General features: G+C 54.7%; 1 protein-coding gene across 7 annotated transcripts in view; it reads right to left on the minus strand.

The window, feature by feature from the left end:
* TSPAN9 (tetraspanin 9) overlaps nt 1-20368 on the minus strand; it is a 202134-nt gene that overhangs the window by 78921 nt on the left and 102845 nt on the right. For 6 of the 7 annotated variants that reach the window (XM_087442895.1, XM_087442893.1, XM_087442891.1 and 3 more), the window contains one exon: nt 6959-7038. In XM_087442895.1, coding sequence (XP_087299021.1) covers nt 6959-7021 — 63 coding nt within the window. In that variant the 5' untranslated portion in view covers nt 7022-7038. Of the gene's footprint in view, nt 1-6958; nt 7679-20368 lie in introns of those variants that run through there. The other variant, XM_004438758.3, reaches the window with a different exon arrangement.

The raw sequence follows: 20368 nt of genomic DNA on the forward strand, positions 1-20368 counted from the left end.
CTGCAGTACTAGTCACTGAATCCAACAGTAATAACAACTGCAGTAGTCGTCACTGAGGCCAACATGTCAGGCATCCTGCTCAGCAGGATACCCACATAATGCACATATCACCTTATCTGGGCCTCGTCACAGCCCCGTAAGGTAGTTGATACTGTCATACATGTGGATACTCAGGCGCCAAGAGGTTAAGGAAAACTTCGAAACACAGTCCTCATTCCTGGAGACTGGCTCAGTAGGTTGGTGGGTGAGTGGGTGGGAGCATGGCCTCTGTTCACGTAAAAAGCTGCCCGGTTGATCTGAATCTATACCCCAGTGAAGAACCCCGGAGCAGATGGAAAGCTCTCCGAAGGCTGAAGCCATGCTGTTCTCCTTGGCCAGTCACCCCCACCAGCCACTACAACAGGGCCCCCCTGCCAGGGTACTGGTGCAGCAAGCTCCCCAAAGCAAGGGAGAAGATCTGAAACCCTGCAGTCTGCCCCTCCAAGGGCTTCTCCAGGTCTCCTGAGGGCCTGCAAAGCTTGCTGGGGCCCAAGGGAAGAGAAGGCACAGCCCATCTGAGTGGAAGCCCAGACTCACCACGCTAAAAAGACTTCAGACACCACCTGAAGCCCCTGACTGGCTAGAGAAAGGGCAGGGGGAGAAAGCCGTGTCCCTACCCCGCGCTGCTCACCCTCCCGACCAAGTGCCATTTTTAACGTCCCTGCCCCAACCCCCCACCACTTCTGCTGGCAGATTAGCTTTCAAATGTGAGCAGGGACAAAGCGGGCTCAGAAGACTTAACTCTGCCCGACAGGTTTAGCTCAGCTTCAAAGCTTCCTAACTGGAACCAAATAAGCGGGCATATCGCAGCTGGAAGGGAGAGGCCGGAAGGGGGGAGAAAACAGGGGCATCTCTGTAAGCTGGATTACCTACAGCAACAGCTTGCAGCCCGAGCGACACAGCAAGACCTGTCATGGTGGTCACTGCTGGAAAAACAAAATGTCCCTTTCCTCAGAGCCCTGGAGACAAACTGAGGAGCATCCCCAAGCACTGGTGCGTACTTCACAGCAGGCCAGGGCCACCTTGTCCTCAGAACTCACGCTAAACTCAACACTCCAGAAGCTGCTCTCAAATGGCACCATCCACACGATACCACCCTTTGTTTCTCTGTGGCCAGCCCATTTCACACGCACGGGGGCCTGCCTCTCCCACTGGGCTGCAAGCTCTCCCCCAGCACAGGCTTTGGATCAACTTGTCTCTATCTCTCTCAACCCTTCTCCTTCGCCCAGACTCCCATCCTCATCTATCCAGCAAACTCCTATTCATCCTTCAAAATCCATGTGTTGCTTATCTACTTTGTTATCTGTGTATCTTGTCTCTATTAAGCTGGATTAATTACTCTATTAAATAGCTCTACTGAGCACCTACTGCTCAGAACTGTAATTATCTGTTTATGTGTCTAACTCCTCCACGGGACTCTGAACAGCTCAAGGGCCTGGCTTATAGCAGGTCCTCAATAAATGCACGCAGTACACACTAGCCACAGAGCATCCAATCAGCCCTTTCAACAGAAGAAATAGAAAAGACACATAATTCATTAATTCTTTTTCAAACTAGGAAACTCCTAAAAGAAACACAGGCTGTTTTTTCCTCCCCTTTATATCTTTTTTAGCCAGGGAAAGTCCGAGATCCACCGTGCGGGGGTGGAGGAAGGAGGGGACAAGTCAAGTCAGGTCAGATGCCGGGCCAGGCCTGCTGCTGCCCCTCCCTAGAACACTGGGGAGGGGGAGGCAGCCCTGCTCTAACCGCTCCCTCGGCAGCCCTGTGTTCAAATGCTCGGTGGAGGACGAGCCAGATGACCTCTCCATTCCGCGACTTCCTGGCCCAAGAAAACTGATCTACCCTGTGTGAGCCAGTCAGCCGTTCTCACCAACTGGAGGCTCCTGCGCACGCAGCGGGCATTCAGTAAATAGTTGTGGCATGAGTGAATGGACTCAGTTGGGACCCCAACAGCCCAGTAAGGCCAGAGCCCGCCGCCAAGTTCAGCCAAGGGCAGCCAGGCATGGAGGCACAGCAGGGGGAGGGCGAGGCCCCCATCCTCAGAGGGGGTCTCAGGTGACGGTTTCTGTGCTCCTCATGGGGGGCCAGCAGGATGGAGGACAACCTGTGGCCCTTTGCTCAAGGTGGAGACAGCACTCACCCTGCTTCAGCAGGGACTTTCTCTTCTCTACCCTCTTCCTCCCCACCCCCTCCTGACTGACACCAAAGCTGGCTCTGACATGATTTAAAAATAGTTATTAAGACAAGGAAGTTTAATTTTTAATGCTTTGGAAAGGAAGTGAACACAGAGCAGGCATCCCCTCACGGACACATCCCAGGGTCTCGGAGCTTCTGCCAGGCCCTTCACCAGCCCACTTTCCCCCAAGCAGAGCCATGCCTGACCCACCCCACAGATCTACTTGCAGCGGCCTCTGGGGAGACAGCCTGCCGCCCCACACCTGAGCACTTCAGGAAGCCTCGCAGAGCCTCCTGCTGCCCAGCTGAGCCTGCAGCTCCTGCTCAGAGAAGCCAGGTCTGAACCCCAGCTCCCAGTTCAAAGCCCTCCGCCCATGCACCACTTCCACTGCCAGACAGAAAACCCCACAGACTCCTCAGGACACCCCAGGCCATCCAGCACTGACTGTGCACGGACCCCAGTCCTGGGCACCATGGACGAACGGGGAGCCACAGAGGCACTCGCAGCGCAGCCAAGCCAGCACCAAACATGTGGCTCAAATGTGGCTGGACAGCCTTAACCAAGCTGCCTGCACCCAGAGTGCAAGTTAGCAGCCTGAGAGCAGCCATGCTGCAAAGGCCCGACCCCACTTAGCAGGGTTAATCAGGGGCCCCACCCAGCACCCTAGTCGTGGCAGCCCCACGCCAACGTTTCCTTTGCTCCAGCAGGCACACTGGACACTGCCTCTTGGGCTAATTGGCCTTTATTAAGGGAGTGATCCACAAGAGACAGACTTTCCACCAGGGCCAGAATGTCACTGTTCTGCCAGCCATGATTTAAAGCGATGGGACAGCTCTGCTGGCAAGCATGAAAAGTGACCATTATCCTGAGTGGCCATTATGCCAGCAACCCCAGCCCCTCCATATCAGACAGGAGCTTGATCTGGGTTGGGAGGAGCTGGGCTGGGATGATGATTTGCTGTCCCGAGAAGGGGGACACAGGCCGCCAGCACTCAGAGCCCAGCCCTATACTCTCTCCCTTACTCAGAATTAAAAGCTCTGAACCTCCTTTGTCCCCCTGCAGGGGCTTAGATTCACTTACTCTCTACCTGGAGTATTCCATCCAATGGCCCTGGGAGTATTCCAGTCTCATGGCTCAGATCCCAGGACTGAGATGGGGCTGAGCAAGGGAAATGCCCCAGTGGTTTCCACTGCGGGGAAAAATATCTTGGGGTGCATTTGATCACTAGTGGACAGGCCCCTCCAGATGGGGAAACTTCTGTCCCAATTCAGGCCTCCTATTTCCTCTCCACCAAGAAGCCAGCACTCTCTTTGGCCCTGAGGATCAGGGTGAGGCACGTGGGAGAAGAGAAGAGGTGGGACTCAGTCAGGCATGACCACTGACTCCCCCACCTCTACCCCCACCATCTATATCAGGCTCTCAGAAATGCTGCCGTGGCTGCCAACATGGCCAGCACCGTCTAGTTGAAGTTGGCGGTGCCAGGAGCAGACCTGGACACCACCCCTCCCCCAGCAGGCCAGCGCCCAGCAGCCTGTAAGGCACCTGCCCTTTTCTTGGTAGGGAGCACTGACCCCATAGCCCCGCCTCCCACCCTGCCCCCGGTGACGTCACCAGGCCCTCACCAACACCAATACCCAAGAAGCTCCACCCAGCGGCAAGGAACCGGGGACTCTCCTGCCTGGGGGGTTGCAGTGTAAGACAGCTGCTCCTCTCCTCCACACTGGGGATCCTCCCAGCACTCCGGGAAGGCAGGGGCTGTGGCAGCAGCGGCGAGTTTGGAGAGCCACCAGGTAGACCCCAGGATCTATGGGAAGATCTCCATCTATTGATTGCAGGCTTGGGGTTCAACTCTAATGCCTCAGAAAAGCCTCCTTTTGGGATCTGAGCCATGAGACTGGAAAAACTGATGGCTATGTAATTCCTAACAATTGCTCTCGGTCCCCGAGGGCTCGGGCTCTGACCAGCCCTGCATACCTCCTCACCCCACCCTCTCCCCACCTCCTGCCTTTCCTCCCTGTGTGCAATGGAAAGCAGCAGAGGTCGCCCATCTGCTCATCACCTACCCTACCTGCCTTTGGCCCCAGCACCTTCACTCGCTCTCTTCTCATGTGGCTCTTTCCTCTGCTCCTCGTCAGACCTGGCTGCAGGAAGTCTTCGGCTGAGTGGAGCACAGTGCCCCCCCCATGCCCAAGTCCTGGCTAACACCCGCCTCACCTGCTCCTCCACCGCCCCATAAACACAGTGGCAGACACTCTGACACACACAGCAACTGTTCCATCTTCCCTAAGGCCTATGTCTTATTCCGTCATCTCATACACTACTAGCATAAGAGAACTGGGTCTTTGGGGCTAAATTTTTCCCAGCTCACAGCATGAGAATTCTGAAAATATCAAGTAATCAGAAAAGTCAGAGACTAGGAGAGAGCAGCTCCTTGCCTGGTGAGAGAGTAGTGGTAGATGCCTTCTAATTAGGAAGAGACAGCAAGTTCTCTCACTACAGACCATAAAGAAGACCACTCCTGACCAGCTCATTACCTCTGCCAGGCTTCCAAGGGAAGACAGAAGGAGCCGCCTGTCACTCCACAGCTAAGGTGCTAGGACAGCCTTCACCACAGGCAAGTTTGAGAACTCACTTCTTTTCTCCATCAAGTGGGACTTGGAATCCCTACCACATAGTAACCTGTGGATTTACCACTCTGGCTCTCCATCACTCACTCACAATACATAACGAGTGCCTACTACCTGCAGGGCACAGACCACTATGCTAGCCTGTGAGGAGGTCCCCAAACTAAGTTGGGACGGTCCTGGAGAAGAAAGGAGCCGCAAGCAGTTATACCTCCTCTGGCCAGCAGGTGGCGGGGTGGGGGTGGGGAGGAGCACTGCTGAGTTGGAGGTACTGGCTAAGGCACTGAGCATCCCCAGGAGGGTCTTTCTAGCAAGTGTAAAGATGTGCAGAGTGGGGCAAGCAGAAAGGTAGGTTGAGACTATGACCACGGGCAGAGAGGGAGGCTGTGCACAACGCAAGGACAGCACTAGTATAAACCCGCAGGTACCAGGGAAATACACACCAGCACTTGGCTGACGCGGAGTCATGCTGGTAAATGAGTCAGAGGACCAGGAGCACTTGCCTAAAGGTGGCCACAAAGTCATTCTTGATATGCCAATGGTTCTGCCCCAGTTTCCACAAAACCCTCACCACGGGACAGGTAACAACCTGACAGCAGTGGCTGGAGGGCCCCAGACCGTGGAAACACCTGAGGAAACCCAACTCAAACATCTCAGACCAGGCTCCCAGGCAGAGAGGCAGTGGCCTGTGCCCCCTGGCGGGGAAGGGATTGCCTCCCCAGAGAGAAGGCGAACATGCAGGACGTCCCATAACCAACGAGGTGAGGACACGAGGCAGACCATCACACAACCCCCTCACTGGACTAGAAAGGAGACCCAGTCCTGAAGGGATAAAGCGATCTGCCCAAGGTCACACATGAAGCTAATGCAGAACAGAGATAAACACCCAGTCTTCTTCCCACCTGCCCCTGAGCTCTCTCCTCTGTGCGAAAAGCTGTCTCCTCCCACACACAGACCCAAAAAAGTTTTTCAGTTAAAGCAGATCACTTCACACAGTGTTGAACACCCAAGCTCAATGGCTTCTACCAACTGCACTGCGAATGACCCGCCTGCCCCAGTGCACCTCCTGGAGCAGGGCGGCTGACAGCCTCCAGCAGGCCGGAGGCCAGGCCCTGGGGCAGAGCCAAACATCTGTGCAGACTACATCTGGGCTCTGGTGAACAAAGGCGGAGAAAGCAGTTGGGGTGAAGGAACAATTAGATACGAATTCAAGAAGTTTTCAAATTTGCCTAAGTAGTATTTCTCATGCATGTGCGGGCGCGCACACACATGGCCTCCAGAATCACAGAGGACCGAGAACAATTCCAAGCTGCCCCACCTGACACCTTCTCTAGAAAATAATCTCTCACCAAGGATGGGGGCACTCCTGACTGTCTCCCTTTGTCCCTTCCAGTCTCTGGGGCTCCCAGAGCCTGGAGGGCTGGCGTTCCACGCAGGAGCACATGGCCAGCCTGCTCCCTGCCCAGTCCACTGCAATCCCTCAAAAGCAGCTGCCTGCCACCCGATGGCAGCATCCCTCCCACACCCTCCTTTTCCACACAAGCCCTAACTCAGAGGCATATCTGCAGGCTAGCCAGCCAGTCCCTCTGCTTGGGACAGGGGCTCCTCCTCCTTTTCCTGGGATTCACTGGAAGGAGGAGGAGGAGGTGACCTCTACCAGTACCCCATCTCATGTCCATAAAATGCTGCAGATTGTATTCTTGTGTATTCAGGGGAAATACAAGAAGAAACTCAGAAAACCGTCCACACTTGTGCCTGTCTTCAACTCAGGGACACAGCTGTTAAAAATTCTGCCCCACACCTAGTTCTGCAAGGTACCCAGGCTGTAGGTACTTCCAGCATCGGTTTGTTATGGGGAAGGAGGCGGTGGCAAACTTCGCCAGCCTCCTAGGAGTAGAGGAAGTCTCTCCTGGAAGACCGGCAAGTTGGAGCCTCCAGTCAGCCACAGAAGAGAGAGAAAAAAAGAGAAAGATGCGGGAGGGACACGACGATTTTTTTAAAAACCCACTTACCGTTGTGCAGAGAGGAGCAATGCAGCACGGAAGAGGAAGAGGGTATCACGCTATGACCATAGCAGAGAAGAGAGGAGGCAAAGGGAGAGAAAAACGGAAGGACTTACCCAGAATATCAAATTGAAGAGGAACATCATGTACTTCAAGCAGCAGAGGCAGCCCCTGGCCATGTTGCACTTCTTAAATTCTAGGAGGAAAACAAAGGACAGGTCCAGGTAAAACACCACGTACTTGCTGCCCTTGGGTGCATTGTACTTGTCAGTCTTAACGCCGGCCTCGGCGCGGCTCTGGCCCCGGGAGCCCGCGGTGCCGTAGAAGGCGCCGGCCGTGAAGCCGCGGCCGAACGGGCGGCCCGAGGTGGACGGCTTGGCAAAGTCCGAGTCCTTGCTGTCCAAAGATGGACTCCGGTGGATCGAAGAATCCTCGCTACTCGACTTCTCCATGCTCGCGTCGTTCCCGGGGGGCGCGAGGGGCGGGGGGCATCGCTCCCGGAGTGGGACCGAGGGGCGCCTAAGCCGGGCGCGGGCTGCGGGCGGGCCGGCGGAGCCTTGCACGCCCCCCTCTGTACCGGGGCGCACTCCGGACTGGACCCGCTGCTCAGGAGCCGCTGCCTGTCGGATGGCGCCCCGCTCTCAGCCGGCTGGCCCGGGAGGGCTCTGCGGCGCGGCTCGGCTATAAGCGCGCTAGCGAACGTTCTCCGGGAACCGGCTCGCCTGCGTAACTTAGCGTCTTTGAGGAGGCTGCAATTTGATTTCTCTTTCCGGAGCGTTAGCTCGCCTCCCGGGTGCACCGGCCGCTCCACGCGAGGCGCAAGGACGCCGGGATCCAGGCTCCCTGGGCACACCCCTCCCAACCCAGCCCCAGCGCTGAGCCCGACCACTTTGCGGGCGCTCCGCCTCCCCTCGCTCCACGACTTTGCAGAGCTGCTCGCCGGCCCTAGGCGGCCCGGGCACGCGGCGGGCAGAGCCGAGGGATCCGCCGCAGCTGCAACCGCTGGGCTTTCCCGGCGAAATCCCAGCACAGCCTCGCGACTCCGAAATCGCCCGGAGCCCCCTCCCCGGGGCCTCGGCCCCGCCCCCTGCTTTGCATTCGACCAATGAGCGCAAGGCCTGCCCAAGGGGACGCAGCCTCCCCCCTCCCCAATGACACAATATCTTTAATAGGATTAGCGTTCTGCTCTGTGCCTATACCAGTGCACTGCGAACCCTCGCTAAATGTCAAGGGCTCTGGAGCTGGGGGTGAACCACAGCCGTCATCGGAAGGCGCTGGTCTCTTCTACCGGAGAAAAGGGGGCAGTGAGCGGAGGGGGAATGGCTGGAGGGACCAACGACCCAAGGAAGCCAGAGGAAAGGTCTGGGGAGGACTGGAGGGGGAGAGAAGTGCGGCCTCTGTCGAGCTGGCCGCTGCCCCCTGTGCACACGGGGGCCTGTCTGACCCGAGGCACACCGTCTCCCAGCTACACCCACACACGCACACCACGCTTTTGCACACGTGGGTCTGGCTACAGCGCGCAGGGAGAAGGAACTGCAGGAGGCGCGAGATGTGGGAAAGGCGCCCGGGGCCTCCGCGGTGCACGCACCGCCCTCCCCGCCCCCTCCGCGCGCACGCGGCTCCGCGAGGCTCCTGCAGCTGCGCAAGCCCCTTACCCCCGCCCTCGCGTTCCCGGGTAGGTCGCTCCCTGGCTGAGAAGAGTAGATCGCCGAAGTGGGGTCCTTCCTTGCCCCTCCGCTTCCTGCACAGGCAAAGGGTGATGTCAGGAGTGCTCTTGGACACAGGCTTGGGTCCTATGTCCTCCCCCTTGAGGAGTGCACGGAAGGGGCTGGTCAGGGAAGCAGCATGAAGAAGGCTCTTGCTAGGGGCTTGGGAACATCCAGGAGGAGCCCTTCATCCTACCATAAAACACTGCACCTGGGGCCGCGGCCCCCGGGCTTGTCCAGAAGTCGGCACCGCCGACCTGGGGCTACCACAGTCGGCAAACAAAGACCAGAAGACTTGAGAGGCGAGGAGCCCAGCTCTCTTTTCCACCACCAGCAAGAGAGGGCTGAGAGTCCCCGAGAGCAGGGCCTAGGCTGTGTATCCACAGCACCTCACACCGGGCCTGGCCTGCGGGGGGCGCTCGACAGGGATGGCTGGAGAGAACTCGTGCCCTCCCTTGGGGTGTGTGTGCAATGCCCTCCCTGGATCCCATCAGACACTTATTGCACACCTGCTGTGTGCTGAGGGCCAGGCCTTGAGGAAACAGATAGATGGTGTGCTGCTCCCTGCCCTGCAGACACACACAATCTAGTCAGGAAGACAGAAGGACATCATCACCAAGGCGATGGGTGGGAACAGAGCTACCACAACTGGCTATAGCCGTGGGGGAAGGCGACATTTATTCCGACCAGAGGGACTTCAAGACCCTATCACAGGTCTGCTGCGGCAGCCCCGCACTGCTGAGTCTGCACCCTCACTGGCTCCGAGGCAGGCCTGCATCCTAGGGGTGCAAGGGCTCAGACTCTGAGGGCAGGTCAGCTGCTTCAAGGGGACCTGTGAGGTATTACTGTTCTGAGCCCCTTTCCCAGGCAGACGGGCAGCCCAGAATTGAAACCTGGTGTGTCACAGCCACAGCACCCTACTCTCTCCTGGTTGGGCACAGCAGTCCTGTGGATGCCGTCTACAGATGAGGAGCAGATGTCTGGCTGACAGCACCACGCCTTCTGACTGGATGGCTAACGCCTTTTACCCTCTTCAGCCTCCGCCGGCTCCTGAGGGCTCACAGAGACCACTTCATTCTCAAGACATTACTTCTTTGATGCAGGAGAGATCGTTTACCAGCTGGACTGGGGGTCAGGAGACCTGTTTTTCACTCTTAGCTCAGTTTTTAGCTGTGTGATCAAGGAGAAGGTAGTTTGCCTTTCTGAGCTCCCCTTTCCTCCTCTCAAAAATGGGGATTAATAGAGCCTACCCCCTAGAGGTGTTGTGAGAAGAGAGTGAGCTGGGGAATGTGAGAACAGTCTGAGCACTGTGAGCACTAAACAAATGTAAGGGGCTGTTACTACTAGTCTCAATGAGGACTTGGTGTCAGCAAGGGCCCTCCCAGGTTGGCCCCTCTACCTTCTAATTTTTTTCATCTCTCTTCTCCCTATCACATCTTTTTCAGTGAGAATAGCCTTCCCTGTTGTCCCTGGATCATTCTACCTTCATTTCTGACCACAAATGGATTTGTGCCAGTGACTACTTCCTCAGCAAGTGAGGGACCCCCTTGGGGGGCCAGGGGTGAAGGACCACAGGCAGGTAAGAGAAGCAGAGGAGGCTGTCCCAGGTAACAGTTCTGCTCCCCAACCACCACCACCCCGCCCAGTCATATTTGTCCCAAGGGCACTGAAGTCCCACTCTTCAGTCCATTAACAAAGCTTCAGTGAGGTCCCATCAGGGCACCCAGCTTTGTCAACATCAAAATAACAAGAGCAACTCAGATTTATAAGTTCTTATTATCTCCCAGGCACCAAGCTTCACTCACAGTAACTCACTGAATCCTCATGACAACCCTACGAGACAGGCATGGTTGTTACCCCCATTTTACAGATGAGCAAACTGTGCTTACCAAGCCCATGTTCTTTACTCTCTTGGGCTCTAAACCTAGTTCCTGCCCTTCGGAGTCTTCCAGTCTAACAGACAGAATCTAAAAGCATAACAGGGAACCTGAAATCACACATCCTGATGAGAAGTCATTACAGAAAAGACCCTGAGTAAGGGGCAAAAGGGAGAGGTGTGGCCATGGCGGTGCCACTGGACTGATGACCAGCAAAGTGAGTCCCCAAGGAGGTGGCCCTGAATTACCTTACAGAGGGTTGTACAAAGGAAGCGAGTGCAGGGAGAATGCAGTCTGCAAGACAGGAAGCTAGTCCATGAAAGGAGACAGCTTGGACAAAGCTGGGAGAGGGGCCATAGGAAGGCAAGATTAGCCAGACAGCATCCGTCCTCCTCCCTCCCACAGAGAACAAACCATGCATTCGTAATAGAGCATTCATCACAGGCAGGAGACTGGGCAAGGATCCTGGAATATACAAAGATGAGTGAGCAGTGGCTGTGGGCCTCAAGGAGCTCACAGTCTAGCTGAAGAGACCAGCCTTCTACTCCCGCTCAAGACTATACCTAGGGCCGGCCCCGTGGCTTAGCGGTGAAGTGCATGTGCTCTGCTGCTGGTGGCCTGGGTTCGGATCCCGGGCGCGCACTGACGCACCGCTTCTCCGGCCATGCTGAGGCCGCGTCCCACATAGAGCAACTAAAAGGATGTGCAGCTATGACGTACAACTATCTACTGGGGCTTTGGGGGGAAAAAATAAAGAAAGAAAGAAAATTATAAAAAAAAAAAAAAAAAAAAAGACTATACCTAGAGAAGCCCAAAGCAGTGAGACAGAGCACATAAGACAACAGGACCAGCAAAGAGCTGTCCCTTGGGGAAGGGCTCTCTGGAGTGGGTGTGGACAGGGAGAGAGGAGGAGAGAGGGCATTCTAGAAAGGCATGAGTATGGTACATTCAGGGGGCAGTGAGGAGACAGCCTGACTGAAGCAGGAGAAGGTACCTGGGGGTCAAAGTGAGCTACTCTGCGAGGCCTTGCATGACACATGGACAGTCTGAGCGTACGAAGCAGTGGAGGCACATAACCAAATTGGGGTCCTAGGAGGCTGGGCCTGGCAGCAGGGTGGAGGAGAAGCAAGAAGACCAGCTGCTGTGGTTGCCTCAATTTCTTGGCTTTTGGATGCAGAAGGAACCACCAGAGAGAAAAGGTGAGAGACACCATCCCTCCTGCCCCCTCCTGATCCTCAACCACTTGCCATGCTCAGGAGAGCCAGAAGGTACACACTGCCCTTGAGGATCTCTGAGCATGTGAACAAGGCAGAGCTGCCTTTTCTTTCCCTTTTTTTTAAAACAAAAAAAAAAAAAGTGAAGCAAGTATAGAACTCCCAGAGGGGAGGAAGAGAAGTGAATACGTGAAATCAACATGCAACATCTCTGCTGACTGGCAACTGGGGAGATGTGGCCTTCAGAGTAAATACCAGGCTCTCTCTGCCTCTCCCTGAATCTCTCAGGCCTGCGGTGTGAGACAGCTCACTCCTTGGTGGCTCACTCACCCACACACAATCAGAGCTGATGGGCCAACACTGCCAGCCCTTTCTGACCCGCACCGGTATTTCTGTGTTTGACAGTGTGTGCAGCTCCTGACGTATCCTGTACCTAGAGCCTCAAACAAGGCAGCCTCACCCAGAATTTAGGTTAGACACTAAATAGCTCTTGCTATCCAAAGGAACGTGTGAGACAGCCTGCCACTGCAGGAGAAGGGAAACTCACCCCAGTTTTTAAATTCCAAACCTGGGATCATCTTTGGCAATATAGAAAATGCTTCAACGGCTAAGCAAACCATTTGCCGATGGTGCCAAAAGAGAAGAAGGCTGGAGAGGTCCCTAGCACGGGGCCCACATCCTGAGACATTTGCATGATGATTTACTGGGCAGGGGATGGTGAGGAGGGCCTAAAGGCTGGGGAGTCTCCTCTTTGCTATGGAAATTAAACAGCTAGAACAGCATGTGGTACCACACTTGGCCAGGACTCCAGAAGGACCTAACAATGATGGTGAAGGGGTCAGAGTAGAAAAGAACTACTACGGGTAGTTTTGTTTGTTTTTTATTTGTTTAGTTTCTGAGCGCAGTAAGGAAAACAAACGAACAGGGTTTGGCTGCAGTAGGAGGGGTCACAGATGAACTGAGACATGAGTTGCTCAGGACAGTCTACCAGGGGTGGCCGGGGTACTGCCTTCTCTGTGGACAAGCTTGCTCCTCCCTCCTCAGGCCCCCAGCTTTGTTCAGACTGCAGTTACAGTTCACCCACCTGCCTCTGCTCTGGCCCCTGGGCTTCTCAAAGGAGTATCTTCTCAAAGGCTGTGTCTTAATCGTTTCATCACACACGTGCACGCGCGCACACACACACACCCCCTGTGCCTGTCACAGTGACCACCACAGGGCAGGGACTCAGAAAGTGTTGCTACGTAGAAGGAAAAGGAAGACCACCGTGCCTAATCCCTGAGTTCTCTCCAAGGACAGTCTGAGAGCCCCAAGTTCATTAACCAGAGGATGGGACCCAAGCCAGAAATCTATGGAATTGTTCCTGGAAAGCAGGCTATCTCAGGGCATCAGAATCTGACGAGAAAGCTCAGGAAATTTAAATGCCCAGCTATAGATAACAGAGCGTAAAGGCCATGAGGTCACCTGTTTTGTTCTCAGCCACCTCCCCAGCACATGGCACAGCTTAGAATGGAAGATAAATGGACAGGTGGATAAACAAACTTATGGATCAGAGAGCCATTGTGGAGGAAGAGTCAGGAAAGATAGGAGGTAGAAAAAAGAGAACACTGAGACAGAAGCAAGACAGAGGACAAGCTGCTCTGGGACCCCTCCCCATCCTGGGGGGCCACGCCTTTTGGACGAGCGCTAAGGACTGTGCAGGTCTGCCTCCAGCTGAGTCACTGGTGAACCATGCACACTCCTAGTGCTGTGGTCATGTCTCAAAGCTCAAGAGCTGGCTGTGCTCAGCTCTTGTCAGAGGGCACCCTAGCTACTGAGAAGACATGACTGTGAAGAGACCCTCAGCTGTGTGTCCACACTCCACGAGTGACAGGTGAGTACAGTGGTCAGAGAGCATGCACTGGTGATACTGTGGACAGTTTGCTTAGCTCCGAGGAAACAGGGTCACAGCTACAGACCAGCCATACTACTCCTGATTGAGCCAGGAGTACTAACAATGAGGCTTCTAGATCATGAGGAGCCAGGTGAGAGGTGTGGATGGATCATCACAAAGCCAGCACCTCCCAGCACATACCACCTGCCCTAGGAACTGTGGGTCAGCAGGGCCTGGTCTGTGAGAAAGGATGGCATCTGCTCAGATGCCTTCAATAACCTCTGCCCATACCCACCACTTGAGCCAACCACAGAGAGCAAAGCTCCGGCAGATAATGGAAACACTTTGGGACTAGACAGATCTGTGTCCAAATCCTATCTGGAGTGAGTTACCCAACTGCTGGGGAACCTAGAACAACCCCTTACCTGCTCTCTGTTTCCCCAACCATAAAATGGAGATAATAATATACACCTGCCCAAGCAGCATGTAAGAAGATAGAGATGAAAGGTTATGAATGTAATGTACAATGTCTGACACAGAAAATGTTCAGTGAACTGAGGCACTATTATCATTATCAACAGTAATTATTATTATAGTAAATATGGTCCCGGTCCCCATCTAATTATAACGTAATTGAACAGAGAAAAATACAAGAAACACATAATCCATACAAATGTTCTGCGGCTCAAATTCTAGTGTAAGCGCTCACAGCTCCTCCTCCTCAGCTCCTTCCTCAGGGAGGCCCTCAGTTCTGGGCCCTCTTCATCTCTGCCCCACACTCCTGCATTTGGCCATCCCATCCGTTCCAGGGCCATCCACAAGCTGAGGACACCTAGTTTACCTAGGCCTGACCTGTCTTTTGAGCCCCAAGGCACGCACACCTGGCTCCTACTTGGCACCCCCACTTGGCTGTCTCACAGGCAGCTCTGATTTCACAGGCCCGAGAGGGACTGACCCTCCCCAGCCTGCTGCCCTGGTGTTACCCTTCCCTTCTCAATAAACGACCTAAACAGCCATCCCATTGCTTAAGCCAGAAGCCCAGGATTCATTCTTGACTCCGCGTTGTCACTTGTCCCCACCTCCAATCAAACACAAGTCCCACCCAATGAGCCACCATCTACTTCTCGCTCCCTCCCCAGGCGCTGCCCTAGCCCACCCGCCATCACCTCTCACCAGCTCCTGCAGCAGCCTGGACAGAGCTCCTGCCCACCCGCCATCACCTCTCACCAGTTCCTGCAGCAGCCTGGACAGAGCTCCTGCCCACCCGCCATCACCTCTCACCAGCTCCTGCAGCAGCCTGGACAGAGCTCCTGCCCACCCGCCATCACCTCTCACCAGCTCCTGCAGCAGCCTGGACAGAGCTCCTGCCCACCTGCCATCACCTCTCACCAGCTCCTGCAGCAGCCTGGACAGAGCTCCTCCCACCCCACCCAAGCCCACTTCACAGAGAGGCAACACTATCCTCTCATTCATACTGCTCTCCCACTTTAATCCCTCCAGTGGCTTCCCATTTTACTGAGATGATGATGCTGCACACGCATGGGTGTGTGTGTTCGCTATTCTACTCTTCCATTACAATCCAAAGTCCTAAAACAGTCTTGACAGTCAGGCAGAGGAGGCCCCTGCCGAGCTCTCCAGCCCCATTTCCAGCCATTCTCCTCTCACTCATTATGCTCCACCCAGTGAACTCGCCAGGCTCTCCTCATGGCCTCTGCCCATGCTGTTTCTTCTACCTAGGATGCTCTTCCCAGCCCACTGCCTAACTTAGTTCCACTCATCCCTGAGCTCTTGTGAATTCTTCAAAAAAGTCTCTTCTGGTTTTCTAGCTGCCCTGCTCCCCATCAATATACAGTCTCATTGCACCATTTGCCTCTTTCTCTCATGGCACTCAGCACAATTTGAAAGTACATGTTGACTTGAGTGACAGTTTGCTGTCTGATTCTCCTACTAGACCAGAAACCCCAGGGCAGCAGAGACTGGGCCTGGTTTTCTCACTACTGTGTACCCAGTACCTTGCCTGACCAGCAGCAGGGGCCCAATAAATCCTTGATGACCAAGTGAAGAGGAGCTCAAAGGAGAGTGAGCAAGGGGCAGGCCAGCGCCATTAGGAAGGGCTTCACGGGCCTTCCAGTTGCATGGTCACCTGCGGCTACCCTCAGGACACCAAGTCCCTGTGTGATGTCTAGTTCCTCAACTATTTTTTTTAATAACAGTTTTATTTATTTATTTATTTATTTATTTATTTATTTATTTATTTATTTGTGAGGGAGATCAGCCCTGAGCTAACATGCATGCTAATCCTCTTCTTTTTGCTGAGGAAGACAGGCTCTGAGCTAACATCTATTGCCAATCCTCCTCCTTTTTTTTTTTTCCCCCCAAAGCCCCAGTAGATAGTTGTATGTCATAGTTGCACATCCTTCTAGTTGCTGTATGTGGGACGCGGCCTCAGCATGGCTGGAGAAGCGGTACGTTGGTGCACGCCCGGGATCCGAACCTGGGTCTCCAGTAGCGGAGCGCGCACACTTAACCGCTAAGCCACGGGGCCGGCCTCTAGTTCCTCAACTATAAAACAAGGAGTTTGGACTAGCTGGTTCTCCAAGGCTCCTTCCAGCCCTGAAATTCCCACCCTGTGAAATGGGGTTTCTTGGCTCTTGGAACATGGGCTGGACTAGACAGGCAGAGGGCAGGAGGAAAAGCGTCCTGCTAGGGGATGGCTAGGCAAAGCCAGAGGGTGGAAAAATGCCCAGGACATCTGGGGAGGACATGTCCACATGCCTAGCCGACATGAAAGTTCACAGAAAGCGAACTTGAAAGGGAGGTGGGGCTGGAGCAGAGATGACCCTGGATGCCAGTTAAAAATCTGCACAAGTGCCTCCCCACCCCTATCCTCTCATCAGCTCCATCCCCGACACCTTACTTGGCCTACGCTCCCACCAACATGAACCCACATCAAGGTCGTCTTGCCTCCTGGCCTTTGCATGTGCTGCTCCCTCTGCCTGGAGCGCCCTTTCCCCACACACTCTGACTGGCTAACTTCCACAGTCCAGGAGGCAGCAGTGTTGCTCTCGCCTCTTCTGTGAAGTCTGGGGAGGCAGGCTGGGGCCTCTCCTTGGAGCACCAATGCACCCTGAGCCCATCCCACCACGGTGCTAAGGGTGTTCACTCACCTCCCCACCCCCAGACTGTGAGCTCCTTGAGGGCAAGGGCCGTGTCTACCAGCTCTGTATTCCAGCCCTTGGCACAGTGCCCAGCACATAGGAGCTGGTAAATCACCACGAATGCATGAGTGAAGCAGTAAGGCCTTTGTGGGGGTCTTGAGCAAGGTGACAGCCGCTTGCTGGAAAAATAAGCCTTGGCTTAGAACAGGGGAGGCGTTATGCAAAGAGCAAGAACTGCCACTCCCTTAGAACAACAGTCTCCTCTTTGAGCAGGTGTGCAGGCTGGGAGGGAGCAGCAGAGGCTGAGCCCCAGAAGCACAGGTTCGTGGCCCACCCTGGGATTTGCCCACCCTGGGCTCTCAGGCCCTTTTTTCCAGGACAGTCCCAAACCAGCTGCACCTTTCATCCCAAGCCCAATCAGCATCACTGTCAGATCCCCCAAAAAGGCCTAGTGTGCGAGGCATTGTGCTGGACAGACAGACGTACCCACACCCACAGGCATGCACACACTGAGCCATTCACTCCTGGGAGACAGAGGAGAAAGAAAGAATTTGTCATTAGTGCTTATCAAAGAGGGCAGGTGGCTTCAGGAGGGCGAGATAAGGCCAGACCTCCAGCACAGGGAAGTGTGATGAAGCCTGAGGTTTATTGCCATGCACCAGTGGAAATTTACTGACCCAGCAAATCCAATATTCCTAAACCACTCCATGGAGGGCACTGACTTGCCGGCTGGGACAGCGTTCTCTGAGCCACCTTCCAGCCTGCCTGGAAAGCCGGCCCGTGCAGCTGGGACCCTTTAGCTGATTCAGGAGCTGCTGCCTCGGCTCTTCCCTCTCTCCCTCCACTGAGCCTGGATCTACCGCAGGGAAGAGCAGCACGTGCACGGCACTTGGGGATGCTCCAAAGAAGATGGGGAAGGAAGAGTGCCCCGGATTCCACCTGCTCTGAAGCCGTCAGGGTAAGGGAGACTGCACATCTTCCACCTTAGCTAAAGAGAATGAGAGGTGAGGGGGTGGGGGAACAGGTATTGGGCATCCCTACTGGGTAGAACTTGGCTGTCTAAGGATTCCCAAGTCTCATAGTGTGTGAAGTCACTTGTGGTCTCTGAACCTTCACTGGCCACTCTATAAAGTGAGGCAGCAGCAACTGGCCATCATCCCATTCAGCCTCTCTTCCCTCCGCCCACCTCAGGCTGACCCACTTCCATGCAGCTAAGTCATTCAAGGGGCCTCCAGCTGAGGGGCCTCAGAGAAGCATCTGGTTCGTCTCAAACCTGGAGGCATCTTCCTCATCTCAAAGTACTCAAGGAGAAGATGGTCACAAACCACACCCTTTAGTCTTCTACTCAGGCTACCAAAACTCTTACAGTCCTGGAAAGTCCTTTACAAAGTCTCTCTTAGGTTGCTCTGGCCGAGATTCATTCCTCATGTAACCCAGTCATACGTGATATGTACCCAACCACGTTTCACTGACCCAGACTTGCTCAACACACGCCCAGAACGCAGACGGCATGCACACACACAACCCTGAAAGCAGGGGCACACGCACTCATCCTGTCACAGCCTCCCCTCCTCAAGACTGCCAGCCCAGCTCTGCTTCCCACCTGCAACAGGCTCCTTACTGAGGTCCCTGCCTCCAGTCCTCCTCCCAGTTCACCGTGCCACATGCTGCCACCATTAATGTCCTGAGACAGAGCTCTGGAGGTGCCACACTGTCCCTCTCGCCAGCTCAAAATGTTCCCTGACTCCCTAGAGATTTAACACAAATACTCAAGCTTGGCGTTCAAGACCTTCTACATCATACTTTGTTGGCCTTATTTCCCACAAGACCCTGACCTATGCTCTATGCTCCCAACAATTAGAGCTCCTCACTGCTCTCCAGACATGCCCCCACTTCCCCGCCTCCACACTCTGGCTCATGCACTGCTCTCCAGCCACAAGGGCTCCACCACCCGTCTCTGTCTTTAGTGGATGGTTCAAGGCTTGTCTCAAATGCCACATCCTCCATGAAGGATCCCCTGATCCTAAGGATTCCCCCAAACTAAGAGGCCCTCTTCCTGCTCTTAACTTCCCTTTGGGGCACTGATTTCACTCTGCCTTGTGTCATAGTTGTTTGTATAAATGTCTTCCTACAGGACTATAGGAAGCTCCTGAGGGGACGAACTCACCCATGTTCCTCTTGCAGCAACCAGCCTAGCTTGATACGTTGTGGACACTTAAGAAATCGGGAGAGAAATTAACCGAATCCCTCAAGCTATGCACACAGCCCCCAAGCCTCCCCCCACCATCACCTTATGCACTCACCTCAGCCTATATATTGGACACCCCCAACACTGCCCTCATCTATCTGGTAGGAGCTCACCTTGCTAGATACCACCATTTGTCCTCCCCTCTGAAGGCCCTCTCTGGGGTCACCCACCAGATTCAGCCATCTCCTGAACCACCGGGGAGCTCAGATGTCCAGCCTGGAGCTCAGAGAATGTGGCTGGGCTCCGTGAGGCCCAATGTCTGTGTAACTGCATGTCACTCATCCCCCAAGCTCCGGCCCCAAGAGGCGCTTCCATATCCCAGTAGGGCTGGGCGCCAGGGCACACCTGCTCTTCCCCTCCCCCACACTGCTGCCAGAGGAAATGCCAGCCCGCAGCCTCGGCCGGAGGGACACAGCAGGGACAGGCACTGAGAACTGGCGCTGCCCCTCTCTCCCTCCACCCTGCAGGCCTGAGCCCTACCAGCACCATGGCGTATCCCGCATCCTTCCACAAATGCACGCTCTACCCTGCTGCCCTGTGTGCCTCCTAAGGAGACTGCACAAGGCAGACACATACTGCAGGGAATTAGGCAGAATGAAGAACTGGAGCCCCAGTCTCACCTCTCACACTTACTCTCCGTGTGACCTGGACCAGAGACTTACAGCTCTCTAAGCATAGTACACGTTTTTTGAATGAACAAATGAATGAATGAGTACACCTCCACTTTCTCATCTGTAAAATGGGGTTAGGTATGATTGTGAGGGACAGACGAGACATTGTCTGGGAAACTGCTTTATCAAACGGACAGTACTACACGTCAGAACCTTCCATCCACAGATACACTGCCGCCATCCATCACATTTCTACTGAGCTTGACATACAGACAAAGGATACTGACACTGACTACTAGCCACTGCAGACTTCCTGAGCACCCCCTACGTGCCCGTCCTGGGCTCACCACTGTAAATGTTACTGAGGAGCATTAGCCCTTAGGAGCTAACGGTCCATCTGGGGAGGAGAGCAACAAAATGAAAAGGCAGCAGGGGACAGAAGCACATGAGCACGTGCCAGACTGGGCGGTACAAACTGAGTGTGCAGAGGACTTACCCAGGGAGGCTGGCCTATCTGGGAAGGCTTCCTGGAGAAGGGGGGATGCGAGCTGGGCTGTCATCCTGACTGAAGGAGGGCAGAGGAGAGGGCTCCCAGATGCCTGAACACCGTGAGCAAAGGTGTGTTTGTTGGGACTCAGCTTGTTTCATGCTTACAAGCACACATGACCCTCACCACACTCCTGCATGACACGTAAGCAGGGAAGTCATCCCAGTGTATAGATGAGGAAACTACGGACCAAAGAGAAGAGAGGGCTTGTCTAAGCCAGTTAGTGGCAGAGCTGGGCCTGGAACCTAAGTCTCCTGATGTCCAAACCAGAGATCTTTCCTTATGCCAAGTGCTG

Source organism: Ceratotherium simum, chromosome 17, assembly GCF_057802395.1.
Source record: "Ceratotherium simum simum isolate JZ-2026a chromosome 17, ASM5780239v1, whole genome shotgun sequence".
NCBI lineage: Eukaryota > Metazoa > Chordata > Mammalia > Perissodactyla > Rhinocerotidae > Ceratotherium > Ceratotherium simum.